The sequence below is a fragment of the Gigantopelta aegis genome, chromosome 8 (genome assembly GCF_016097555.1).
Source record: "Gigantopelta aegis isolate Gae_Host chromosome 8, Gae_host_genome, whole genome shotgun sequence".
Taxonomy (NCBI): domain Eukaryota; kingdom Metazoa; phylum Mollusca; class Gastropoda; order Neomphalida; family Peltospiridae; genus Gigantopelta; species Gigantopelta aegis.
The window spans coordinates 1,919,304-1,933,799 of NC_054706.1; the positions used below are offsets into that span (position 1 = coordinate 1,919,304).

At 38.9% G+C, this 14,496-nt stretch overlaps 1 protein-coding gene across 1 annotated transcript in view; it reads left to right on the top strand.

The window, feature by feature from the left end:
• The window catches only part of LOC121378627 (cGMP-dependent protein kinase 1-like), a 181,469-nt gene that overhangs the window by 161,491 nt on the left and 5,482 nt on the right, over positions 1–14,496 (top strand). The window contains exons 14-16 of the mRNA XM_041506891.1: positions 6,697–6,860; positions 9,911–10,033; positions 12,920–13,049. Coding sequence (XP_041362825.1) covers positions 6,697–6,860; positions 9,911–10,033; positions 12,920–13,049 — 417 coding nt within the window. The remainder of the gene's footprint in view (positions 1–6,696; positions 6,861–9,910; positions 10,034–12,919; positions 13,050–14,496) is intronic.

Genomic DNA, 14,496 nt, shown 5'->3' on the forward strand with positions numbered 1-14,496 from the left:
TCGTCAAAACCCGTGCTACAACATCGGTGTCCTAGACGTCCTGCCATACATGTTCTAGACGTCCTGCCATACATGGGCCGTCCCAACCAGTACCGCAACATTGGTGTTCTAGACGTCCTGCCATACATGGGCCGTCCCAACCCATACAACACTGGTGTTCTAGACGTCCTGCCATACATGGGCCGTCCCAACCAGTACCACAACATTGGTGTTCTAGACGTCCTGCCATACATGGGCCGTCCCAACCCATGCAACATTGGTGTTCTAGACGTCCTGCCATACATGAGCCGTCACAACCAGTACCGCAACATTGATGTTCTAGACGTCCTGCCATACATGGGTCGTCACAACCAGTACCACAACATTGGTGTTCTAGACGTCCTGCCATACATGGGCCGTCCCAACCAGTACCACAACACTGGTGTTCTAGACGTCCTGCCATACATGAGCCGTCCCAACCAGTACCACAACACTGGTGTTCTAGACGTCCTGCCATACACGAGCCGTCCCAACCAGTACCACAACACTGGTGTCCTAGACGTCCTGCCATACATGGGCCGTCCCAACCAGTACCACAACATTGGTGTCCTAGACGTCCTGCCATACATGGGTCGTCAAAACACGTGCTACAACATCGGTGTCCTAGACGTCCTGCCATACATGTTCTAGACGTCCTGCCATACATGGGCCGTCCCAACCAGTACCAACATTGGTGTTCTAGACGTCCTGCCATACATGGGTCGTCACAACCCGTGCTACAACATCGGTGTCCTAGACGTCCTGCCATACATGGGCTGTCACAACCCGTGCCACAACATCGGTGTCCTAGACGTCCTGCTATACATGGGCCGTCACAACCCATGCCACAACATTGGTGTCCTAGACGTCCTGCATTACATGGGCCGTCCCAACCAGTGCCACAGCATCGGAGTCCTAGGTGTCCTGCCATACATGGGTCGTCCCAACCCGTGCCACAACATCGGTGTCCTAGATGTCCTGCCATACATCGGTCGTGCCAACCCGTGTCACAACATTGGTGTTCTAGATGTCCTGCCATACATGGGTCGTCCCAACCCGTGCTACAACATCGGTGTCCTAGATGTCCTGCCATACATGGGATGTCCCAACCAGTGTCACAACATTGTTGTCCTACATGTCCTGCCATACATGTGCCGTCCCAACCAGTGTCACAACATCGGTGTCCTTGATGTCCTGCCATACATGGGCCGTCCCAACCAGTGTCACAACATCGGTGTTCTAGATGTCCTGCCATACATGGGCCGTCCCAACCAGTGTCACAACATCGGTGTCCTAGATGTCCTGCCATACATGTGCCGTCCCAACCAGTGTCACAACATTGGTGTCCTAGATGTCCTGCCATACATGTGCCGTCCTGGGAGAGGGAAGTGCAGGTTATAGACACCGTGCTGTTGTGCGGCAAGGGAAGCCCGCTGTTTGTTTTGTTTAACGACACCACTACATGGTCTTAGGGAGAGGGAAGTGCAGGTTAAAGACACCGTGCTCTTGTGCGGCAAGGGAAGCCCGCTGTTTGTTTTGTTTAACGATACCACTACATGGTCTTAGGGAGAAACCCGCTATGTATCAAGGGATCTGTTATATGCACCATCACACAGACAGGATAGCACATACCAATGTCTTTGCTATACCAGTCGTGGTGCACTGGCTGGAACGAGATATACTCCGACGAGGATCTATCCCAGTCCGACCGCGCATCAGGAATGATTTACCACTGGGCTACGTCCCGCCCTTTTCTAGGTTAGATATCAAATAACTCTAGCTTTCCAGTGTGGCGATATGAGGCGACGTTAGAAATAGTTTTTTTTTATATATAAAAATTAAAACAAACAACAACATTCCTTTCATTACAAGACTGAAACGTAACAGTTGCGTAACATTAATAATATATGTGGTGTATATTAGACCAGTACTCGGGGGAAACATTTCTAGTTTTTAGAACTGAAACGTCATGGTGGAAATATAACACTGGCATCGGTGTGTGGATAATGTCTTCTAACGCCAGTCTGTTGTAAAGTAGTCGAATTACCATTCACAGGTTAAAGGTGCGTTCAAACGGCGCGTCTCAACAAATTATCGACCTGGGGTTTTATGAAGAACGTCTGTCGTAACTGTTATAATCTAGTAGTAGCTTCCAAACGATTAACACAACTCCTAGGCTCTTGGCCAATCCAATTGAACGGTACAGACGTCACTGTGTGATACTAGCTGTATTATCTACCTGTGATACACCTACAATACTTGTCAGTAGTTAAAGGGACAAACAAAGTTTTGTGCAGGTGTAATATATTTACGACTAACAGAGCCTTTTTTGGTAACTAAAATTACTTATTGTATACATAGCAATGAAATATATGGATCTACGGAAACCATAAAAGTCATATCCGGTGAAAAGTCAGATTTTCACTGTATTAATATAGAAGTCGTATTTACTTTTTTGTAAAAAGTGTATGATTAAATTATCTCCCTGTGTCTCTGTTCTTCGTATTTAAATTTGATGATTACCAATGCATCTGATCGTATTTGAAAAATAAAAAATGTAATTTAAACAACTGTACCTATAAAAACGGGATACGAAGTGCAATTACGATAAAATATATAAAACAAATTGAATACGAAACAAAATAATGATGACACAATGTAGTGTTATCGACTGTAAGTGTAAGAATTTAACGGCGTTCGACTCGTTTTGTTTTTGTGGGAGTTTTTTAGAGGATCGCTTTGTCAGGTATGTTTGCACCGCAGTAGTGTTAAATAAATGTTAATAAAGATAAATTTTAATCAAATTTCTTTTTAAAAGTCTATGGTAAAGTAAATTTTCTGGCAAAGTTCCATAGGAAGAAATATATCATGACGTTACGTGTTTTCGATAGGATAAGTGAAAGATATTACCAAAGAGCGAAAGAGATTGTCAAAAATTAGGAAATATGTATATAATAAATAGACCATTTCATGGTGTTTTTCCGAATACGATTTTTATGTCAACGAGTGATGTGTGAAAACCATATGGTTTTCACACATCACTCGTTGACATAAAAATCGTATTCGAAAAAACCATGAAATAGCCTCTATATATTAAAGGTGTTTTCCTGTTTAGAATATCAGTGTCTGTATAAACAAGGTGTTTGCTGTTGTCCCAATATTTTACCTGTCAATAATTTCGTACGTACGACAAAAATATATAATACAAAATAAAGTGAAAAATGACTGCTACAAGCATTAACACACGGCCACAAACATGGATATACAGACGCTTGTATTCTGAACAAGATTATGTATTTAATGTGTAAATTTAGTCGCCAAACCGTATCTGTTAGTAGGAAACATCAAACTGAGGACAGGCCTTTTAAATATATATTTCTGAACACACACGTCCACTGATCCCATATGTTAAATTAAAGAGGATTATTTACACGGTTTCCCGCCACTATTACACACACACAGTATTAAGACAGTATAAAAAGGTAATATATTTTCCTATCGGCTTCATAGTACGTACTATTGAACAGGGACTAGTTTAATGAACTGAGGTGAAACAATTGATATAGTCTCACCGTATTGTTACAGGCATCTAAACCTATGTTTTCCTTTCAAATGCATGTATATAACAAAAAATCAATTTTGTGTTTGTTAAATTTAAGATTATCTAGTATTAGTTGCAACTTCTTTTCTGAGTACAAAAATGGAATCTTATTATTTGCATGCATAAGTATCAATTAAGAAATGGCGTATACGATTATAACTGGATTAACGCTCTCAAATAACAAATAGAAAAAATTTATATTAGTAATGAAAGTTCACCTTGTTTACCTTCCAAGAAACGTTTGATACATTAGAAAATAATTTTAAAGATATTTTCGTATATGACTTTATTTCTGACACCATATTTTATTAAATGTATACCATTTAAGAATTGAATGTGAAATTTTTTGAGTTTCATGCTAGTATGAAACGCAAAACCGCTTTACACACTGTATGAATGGCGTAGCGCGTTAGCGCGAAGCCATTCATACTAAAGTCTGTAAAGCGGTTTTGCGTTTCATACTAGCATGAAACTCAAAAATATTCACGTTCAATTCTTATAATTCCAAACACATAACCATGTCATTAATGTAAACCTCTTTAAAATAAAAAGTGAACTCTATTTTCCAACTATTTACAATTTTATTAACACGAAATTCATACTCAACATTAGCGGAATGCCTATGGTAGTTTCGGCTTTTTACGTCAATAGCCGAATGAGAGAATGACAATGTTACAATCATTAATACAATTCATATTAATTTTTTGCATTAAATATCAATACCAAGTAGAAACATTTTGAATTCACTAGAAACATATAACGTAAGTAATTTTAATAACTTTTAACCTGTAATAAAAATGTCTGAAGCGATCTATTTTGTATGGTATAATTTATATGTAAAGCGGTTGGTGTATGAATATTTAACTACGAACTGTGGATGGGCGCCATTTTTTGATTACTGTCCAGATTAACCAATTACGACGTTGAAATTACAGTTATAAAATATTTGAGTGCGTGAAAATTCCATGTGTTGATAGATTTGACATGGAGAAAGTGGTTTCAATGTTTCCGGAAATGGATGAAACAGGTGTGTCGCGAGTTTCTGTGTTTACTGGCCTTGTAATTGTGGAAGTGGCAACACAGGATGGTTTTGGCTTCAAGTGGTGCGACACAAGTATTCGTGACATTTGACAGAGCCATGCTGATGTTTCGTTTTTGGAAAGTGGAACATTCTCTGTTGTAGCTTCGAATTGAAGCTTCGTTCCTGTGTCCCGACATGTACATGATATGCCTAGTTTCAAAACCCGAGTCGTTTAAAGATTGGATCGCAGTGGCTATGTGCTGTGTACCGTGTACGTCATACTACAATGCCGTTGAATGCGCGTTACTGCTAATGGTTGGCATGAACTGACTGAATTTTGTTTTTGAAATCGCTTTTGTAAAAGACCAAATTCCATTGGAATTATACACTTTTTTTGGATCGACAAAATAGATTTTTAGCTGTGGGATTTTGAATTCACTATAAACATGTAACGTAAGTAATTTCAATAACTTTTAACCTTTAATAAAAAATGTCTGAAGCGACCTATTTTGTATGGTATAATTTATAAGTTGACGGCAGACGATTACTGTTTGATGTCTAAAAATAGAATCTCAAGGAAATTCCTCGGGGATTCCTTTGTTGACATAATTCATAAAGTAGTTCCGGCTATATAGCCAAAAATAGTGCTAAATTGAGATTCATGGTGCTATGAATGCCAGTTTTTATCATCATGTGATACGAATTTAACCAATCCAAGGGTTTATAATAAAGGGATTTTTAGAGATTGGAATTATAAGAAAGTAACAAAGGCATTTTTGAAATCCATAAATGCACGAAGTAACTTATATTCCTTAGAATCCTATTGGTTCTACAACTTAATAGAAATATGTTATTAACCGTATTACAACTATTTGTAAAACGACCGAAAATCGTTAAATAATAAATACACATGTGTTATGAGATATTTACGACTATTGCGCGGGATGTAGCTCAGTGGGAGAGCACGTGTTTAACGTGCGATGGCTTGTTGGATCGATCACTGTCGATGGACTCGATATTCTGCCGTTGATGATCTATTGTCCTAGGACAGGTACCACAGAGTCCGTACCATCTATATAACGTGTGTATAAAATATCACTGGTTTTTGTGTTGCGCGGCAGCGGTTTCATCTCTCTAGAATCGAAATAATCATATATTAGCGTTGTTTAAAAAGTGCTGACAGCTGGTGTCGTTACTTCAACATCCCTTTTTCTGCACCAATGATTTTAATCTTTTTAGCACTAAAGAAAACACTTTTCCAAAATATACTCATGTTAGATATGCCTCCTTCTTAAATTTTAACAACATTATCATCCCTTTTTCTGAGAAGTAAGTGAAGTACACCATTAGAACATATTTCTGTTAAATGTGCAATACATAAAATTAACCGCTAGTCGCTTTCAGTGGCTGCTAGGTATTTTTGTCGGTCTTTCAAGTCTGAATGTGTAAGTAGTAACACTAACTGGAAGCCGAATGAAGTGCAGTCAGCATGCCGTTGTAAGCGACCACTTGGCGGCCATCTTGTAGCGATCTTCAAAGAATGTTTGTGAGGAGATCACGTCTTACAGGAGTTCTGATGGCAGGTCTTGGTGGTGAGCTGAATCAAGTGGATTAGTCTCCACAGTGGTGTTACCGTGGAATCCACTTGAAATGAAAGAAGCGTTGTTGACAAGTCAGCACATTCATAAACTACATTGTTATGTAGACTAACATAATATTCGTTATGTCCATACTTGGTTGAGACCTACAGACAAACATATACAGACAGACAGACAGACATGGACACACAAACAGGAAGTCATCTTTCGGATGTGGGGAATTTTTGGCGTGATTCCATCAGAAATAGTTCATGAACGCCTTGATCAGCATGGCCATTGCCAGCCTAAAATATATAGGGTGGAAGTAGTGGGGGAAAAAACAGAATTGGCGATCGGTAATAAAGAGTCTTCTCCGTCTAAACAAAAGAACACTTCTAATCTAAGGTTAGGTTGACGATCGCTAGGTAAATCGTTCTTTAAAACCTATAAACGTCACAAACGTAACTCTTTTATTTCAGGTTGATTTCGGGTTCGCCAAGAAGGTTGGGCACGGCAGGAAAACGTGGACGTTTTGTGGGACGCCTGAGTACGTGGCGCCCGAAATCATCCTCAACAAGGGTCACGACATATCGGCGGACTACTGGTCGCTAGGGATCCTCATGTTCGAGCTGCTCACTGGCAGGTAGGAGATCATCTATCTCTCTCTTTCTCTCTCTCTCTCTCTCTCTCTCTCTCTCTCTCTCTCTCTCTCTCAAAGCAAGCATATATATATATATATATATATATATATATATATATATATATAATTTAGTTATCAGCCTATGTGTGATCGTTTATATACGTGTTATTGCTAGAACCAATCCACCCTCACCCTAAAAGTATGTACGATTAGCATTGTCAATCTTTCTTTTTCAAATGTTCCCTATGTGCAACAGACGGATGAAAAAAATGGACTAGATAATGGTAACGCTCCTTTCCCCAGTAGTAGCTGCCCCTCTATCACCTGTACAATTCTGACTTACGTCAGACAGGTGAGATAAGGTGATAGTTTCGGTAAATCACGCTGCTATGGCCCACCTGTTTCATATCCAAGATAGATCCGCCCATGGGTTTATCACCACCATCGTCTTGGAATAAACTCTTTCTTCTTTATTGTTTGGGAAATGCCTGCCTTATTTTCTTCTGAGTTTTTTAATGCCTATGTCTTCCTCTGAGTTTTTTAATGTCTATCTCTTCCTCTGGGTTTTTTAATGTCTATCTCTTCCTCTGAGTTTTTTAATGTCTATGTCTTCCTCTGGGGTTTTTAATGTCTATCTCTTCCTCTGGGTTCTGGGTTTTTTAATGTCTATGTCTTCCTCTGGGTTTTTTAATGTCTATCTCTTCTTCTGAGTTTTTTAATGTCTATGTCTTCCTCTGGGTTTTTTAATGTCTATCTCTTCCTCTGAGTTTTTTAATGTCTATCTCTTCTTCTGGTTTTTTTAATGTCTATCTCTTCCTCTGGGTTTTTTAATGTCTATCTCTTCCTCTGAGTTTTTTAATGTCTATGTCTTCCTCTGGGTTTTTTAATGTCTATCTCTTCCTCTGGGGGTTTTAATGTCTATCTCTTCCTCTGGGGTTTTTAATGTCTATCTCTTCCTCTGAGTTTTTTTTTTTTTTCTCTCTCTCTCTCTTTGTGTTTTCTTTTCTTCTTTTTGATCTTTATGTTTCGGCTTTTATGTTAATGTGATCTTAGGGGGGTGTGTTTTTGGATGCATATGATGATGTGTTGTTTTCTATTTTTAGGTTATTTATTAAATTTACTTTGTTGGTAGTTTCTCTTGGCTGTTTTGTTGGGGGATTTAGTAGGGGGGTAATTTGTTTTATAGTGGGTTGGTCGATTTTTGAGGCAATTCTTGATCTGCTGTTGTTGCGCATATGTCATGAAAGCTTCGGCACACCTCAGCTGAGGTAGCGTTAGATTGGTAATAAAACTTAATACATGTTTATTGATTGAAACATATTTTATTGCTTTTTAAAGAACAAATGGATAAGGCACAAGTTATACAACTTAGTAGGCCTTCTCTATTCCTCTTTATTAACCATGGCAGTCACTCCCAGGCAGACATAATGCGATTATTAACAGAACGCAATAACATGCTCTGAGCAAAGACGCCTTGAACACGTTCTGCGAGTCACGTGATCTGAAATTAGTCTTGTGACAAGGTTATTGGGGACAAACGGATTTTCTTTCCAAATTACATGACGCTACATCAAACGGTCGACTCGGAAAAATGATAATGAAATATTTGTCAGATTATGACTGCGGATTAACGTTCTCTTTGAAGTAGATTGTGTTATTGTTACTGCGAGTTTACCGTGGGGTATTACTTATTGCAAAATTAAACGATTTAAACTATTATTATTTGGTGATTATTCTGTTTATTTCACATTATCTCGCAAACAAAAAATCCTAGCTACGGCCCTGAGTATGGCTACTTTAATTAAACATTAACTAAACATTTCAATACTATTAATACTTCTGCAGTACGTTCTTAATATGAACGACAATATCAGCATTTTCAATCTCGTATTGCAGGACTTAGACGGTATGCTCTCATTGATATTTTTATTTCCACGAGTAGAAATGACAATCGAAAAATACGGGTAACTATCAGTAAATTTGCGAAGACAAAACCCTAAAATAACCAGCGCTGAATAAGCCAGTGAATGTTGGTTAAAGAAAGTCTAAGACTAGCGAGGGAATGGAAAAGAATACGTTTCTTAATCAGCGACTGGTAATTGTCTAACAGCGATCTTTAGTCCAAAGAGTGGTAAACAAAATCCCTTTAACCACTCACCATAGCACCTACCACAGCCGTTGTGGTATCAGAGTAATTTTACTAAAGTAACACTAGGCCTACTTGCATTAATTTATGGCAGTTATTTTCAACAGCTGGGTAAAAGTTGACAGCAGCATAAAATAATCGTTATAGTTTGGGGTTGGGTTTGGGTTTTTTGTTGGTGTTTTTTGTGGGTTCTCTCTCTCTCTCTCTCTCTCTCTCTCTCTCTCTCTCTCTCTCTCTCTCTCTCTCTCTCTTTCTCTCTCTCTGTTTTACATTGTGCTTTTGTTACTAGCAGTTATCTGGAAGGTAACTACTTATTTTTGTGACGTTTGAAACAGAGTCAGTTCCCATGTAAACATGTAACAATGTCGACGTCGTCAGTATCGATGTGAACGTGTAACTAGGTCAACGTAAACGTGTTACAATAATGTCGTCATAAACATGTAACAATGTAGACGTAAACGTGTAACCATGTCGACATAAACGTGTAATTATGATGACGTACACATATAATTATGACGACGTAAACGTATAATAATGACGTAAAAGCGTAACACTGTCGCCATAAACCGTTACCAGAACTTGTACGTTTTATCGTTGTTCGTCGTTGTAACCTTCCTGTTTGAGAGAGTGGTATTTGTTCTTTAGATCGCCGAGGTGAAATGAGTGAATTAATTATTCCCCACACTCGGTGTTTAAACTGAAGCCTTATTTAACAATCGCTTATTTTCAATCTCAGAAAATTTGACATCCATTTAACTTCCAATTTCCAGCTCCGTTGAGTAATTATTGCCGTCCATTCTCCGTGTAAACTGACCCAGCAGCGCAGGAATTGGGCTCAATTTTCATTACAATTACGTGTTATTTGTTTGAACGCTGTGTTCATGGTGTTATGTTCTTGTGTTTTCAGCCCGCCTTTCGCCGGCCCTGACCCGATGAAGACTTACAACCTGATACTGAAAGGCATCGATGCAATAGACTTCCCGAGGAAAATCACCAAGCATGCTCAAAGTCTGATCAAAAAACTCTGCAGGTAATTGGTGGGAAACCAAACACATTGCGCCTCGTTTGTCTCGATATGTGCTAATCAGCGGGGCCGTAAAGTTGGCACTTTTCTTGGCGTCATTTCAACAAATGTGTCCGTACGACATCAAACGGAAATTTGTTTAGCCCGGTCTTCTGTGTCTAATGTGTTTTTGTTCTTGGCGTTTGTCCTAAACGAAATAATTTCCACCTGTTGGCACTCAAGTGATAAGTATTTTTGTTGTAAAAGCAAGTTTACACAACGTTTAAATGTTTATAGAGACTCATTTTCAGAAGTTTTAATGTTTAAGGTATAATTCAGTTCCGTAACCCAGTTAGGATTAAAATCGTCTGGCATTGCCCTACTGCTGATCTCTTCAGTGCAGTTGAGATTATACCTTCCCCACCTCAGCACCCATAAACGATAAAAAAAAAAGTTTGTTTGCTTTGTTTAACGACACCACTAGATCGCATTCATTTGTTAATTATCGGCTGTTGGTTTGCTTTGTTTAACGACACTACTAGAGCACATTCATGTGTTAATCATATACATGTAGTCTTAGAGTGGAAACCTGCTACATTTTTTCATTAGTAGCAAGAGATCATTTATATGCACCATCATACAGACACAATAGAACATACCATGCTCTTTGATATATCAGTCGTGGTGCACTGGCTGGAACGAGAAATATCCCAACGGGCCCACTGACTGGGATCGATCCTAGACTGACCGCGCATTAAGCGAGCGCTTTACCACTGAGGTACGTCCCATAATGAATGAATGAATGTTTGACCACGTCCCAGCACAGAACACAACATGGTATAATTCAGTTTGACCACGCCCCAGCACAGAACACAACATGGTATAATTCAGTTTGACCACGCCCCAGCACAGAACACAACATGGTATAATTCAGTTTGACCACGTCCCAGCAGAGAACACAACATGGTATAATTCAGTTTGACCACGTCCCAGCACAGAACACAACATGGTATAATTCAGTTTGACCACGCCCCAGCACAGAACACAACATGGTATAATTCAGTTTGACCACGTCCCAGCACAGAACACAACATGGTATAATTCAGTTTGACCACGCCCAGCACAGAACACAACATGGTATAATTCAGTCTGACCACGTCCCAGCACAGAACACAACATGGTATAATTCAGTTTGACCACGCCCAGCACAGAACACAACATGGTATAATTCAGTTTGACCACGTCCCAGCACAGAACACAACATGGTATAATTCAGTTTGACCACGCCCAGCACAGAACACAACATGGTATAATTCAGTCTGACCACGTCCCAGCACAGAACACAACATGGTATAATTCAGTTTGACCACGCCCAGCACAGAACACAACATGGTATAATTCAGTTTGACCACGTCCCAGCACAGAACACAACATGGTATAATTCAGTTTGACCACGCCCCAGCACAGAACACAACATGGTATAATTCAGTTTGACCACGCCCCAGCACAGAACACAACATGGTATAATTCAGTTTGTGCTTATACCGTTTTCACTGATGTTGCTTAAGGCTCGGATTGTCAGTTATACTAACAAAGGCCGTGGTATATACTATCCTGTCTGTACGATAGTGCATATATAAAAGATGCCTTCCTTCTAATTGAAAAGAGTGGTGACATTGGGTTTTCTTTCATTATCTGTGCGGTCTCTAACCATATGACCAACGCCATATGACCGTCAATAAAAATGTATCGAATGTGTCGTTAAATAAACAGTTGTCTGTCTTTCTGTATATTTAGTCTGACCCAGCTTACAATGACTGGAAACTCAGGACAGTATTTTAGATCTTGGTAGGTCTATTGGGATATTTTTCGTTCCAGCCAGTGCACCACGACTGGTATATCAAAGACCGTGGAATGTGCTATCCTGGCTGTGAGATGATGCATATAAAAGATCCCTTGCAATTAATGGAAAAAAATGTACTGGCTTTTCTCTCCAAAACTATATGTCAGAATTACCAAATGTTTGACATCTAATAGCCGATTATTAATAAATCAATGTATTCTATTGGTGTCGTTAAACAAAACAAACTTTTAACTTTTAGGCCAAGACGATTTTGCTTGTACGTACGTGCTAGACATAGCGCAGTCTGTTTTGACCCAGACATAAATCAGTCGACTTTCAATCGTTTTTACCCTCCTCCTCTTTCGCTCTAACCGCTCTGTCATTAGGTTATCAGACGTTTTTTATACTCCTATCACCAAGGACCCCATGCTGTCGGATGCCATGTTTGTCGACTGATAACCGAGATGTAATACAAGAGTCTGTAGAAGCGTAGCTTTCAGCGCGAGTACAGTAGATCGTTGTGGTTGAAGAACTCGGTTACCGAGTGTTGTTTGCCGCGTTCACCTACGCACCGCGGTCGAATACAGTGTAGACTGTAGTTCTCATTAGTTACACTTTATGGCATTTAGAACAAGACGTATGGTTTTAATTAGTTAAGAGTTTGTTTGCAAGGTGTCAGTAAAACTGATGTGAAAAGGTCTCTAAAGGTTGTATAGCTGTAGATTCTATTTTAAACCAAGTAGAAAAGAGTTTAAGATTCCAACAGTGGAGCTATTAATTCGTCTTTCAGTTAGTGAGGGGAGTAGGGGAAACGTATGTTCTGGCGATTTCAACTTCATAGTTTGGGGGCAATGCACCCCCCTCCCCGCCACTTCCGACGCCTACATATTTATGAGATGCTATTAGGCAAAACAAATACACGACCAGTATCATTGCAAGCACACCTGTATGTATGTATGTATGTATGTATGTGTGTGTATATATATATATTGTAGTTTGAGCTCAGCGTTTGATACTGTGCTAAGCATAAATTATGTTGGACTTAAAGATATATTGGTGTTTTTCCCCAGGGACAATCCAATGGAACGTCTAGGGTACGGACGGAGCGGAATCAAGGAAATTCAGAAACACGCCTGGTTCGAGAGTTTTAACTGGGAGGGCCTGCGACACCACACCTTGAAACCACCCATTGTGCCTTTGGTGAGTAAACATGAACTGACAACAAACCGTCTTCCGTCAGTCTGTAGATGGGCGGTGCTTCATAGAGTAGCCGCGACCTTGTCACAACACCTTCTTGTGCAGAACAGAACAAAACAGAATTTATTTACACTCTGGCCGTTCAGCAACAGCATAGAAGGGCTACATAATATAAAGGAACATATATATATATATATATATATATATATATATATATATATATATATATATATATACATGAAGAATTTGGGATTTACAATATAAATGTATATATGTACACACATTCACTTCACAATATACACATGACAAGATGGTGGTTGACAATATATGCAGTAAATAAGTTATTTTTCAGTATAAACAGTACAATCCTTAAATACTGTTAGTTTGGGTGCATTTTGAGCGTTTAAAGATATTAGTAATAACATTTATTAATTTTGATAAATTCTTTAATACACTGATTCGTTTACTGTTCATGAGTTGTTTGAATTTGAAAGTATTTGGTCGTGTATAATAATATGGATGTAGAAACTGGACCCTGGAATCATGAAAATATTTACAGACGAAAATATAATGGTATTCGTCACCAATGTGCAGATACCATTCGCACTTGTCGTTTCTGTTATATTTAAAGTAACTAGTTATCATAGATTTATTGCCACAGAACTCGTTTTATGTGCTAGTAATCAGCAGTATTGTTAGAAGTCTGAGAACGCTGTCCACGAATCTGACACCATTTAAACATGTAAGTTCCTTTTTCAGCTCAAGATAACCAGTCATATCAAATAATGGTGAATGAATAATAGGCCAATTATTGGAGAAACATCATTATTGTGGTTCATAGTAGAATTCGGTCACTACAGGCTGTTTCTCTTTAGTTGTTCCAAACTGATTGAGATTTTGTCAAAGCACAAAGTTTTAAACCCTAGTCTGTAGATTACATGGCAGTCATGCATTGTTTTAAACCCTAGTCTGTAGATTACATGGCAGCCATGCATTGTTTTAAACCCTAGTCTGTAGATTACATGGCAGTCATGCATTGTTTTAAACCCTAGTATGTAGATTACATGGCAGTCATGCATTGTTTTCCTCATTTGGCTGGTGGCATTACACGTGGCTGACATATCTAGTTTTACTGTATGTCAACCAAAATTAGACCGCCGACTATAACATTAAACTTTAACTTACCCCATGGGCGTACATAGGATTTTGAAAAGGGGGTTCCAAACTAGAATGCAGAGATATTGGGCATATATTTCTATGTTGAGTTTTGAAAAGGGGGGTTACAAAATAGATTGCAGAGATATTGGGCATATATTTCTATGTTGAGTTTTGAAAAGGGGGGTTCTAAAATAGATTGCAGAGATATTGGGCATATATTTCTATGTTGAGTAAATATAATAATGTCAGATATCAATGTCAGATATATTAAATTACAAAAAAAGCGATTTCA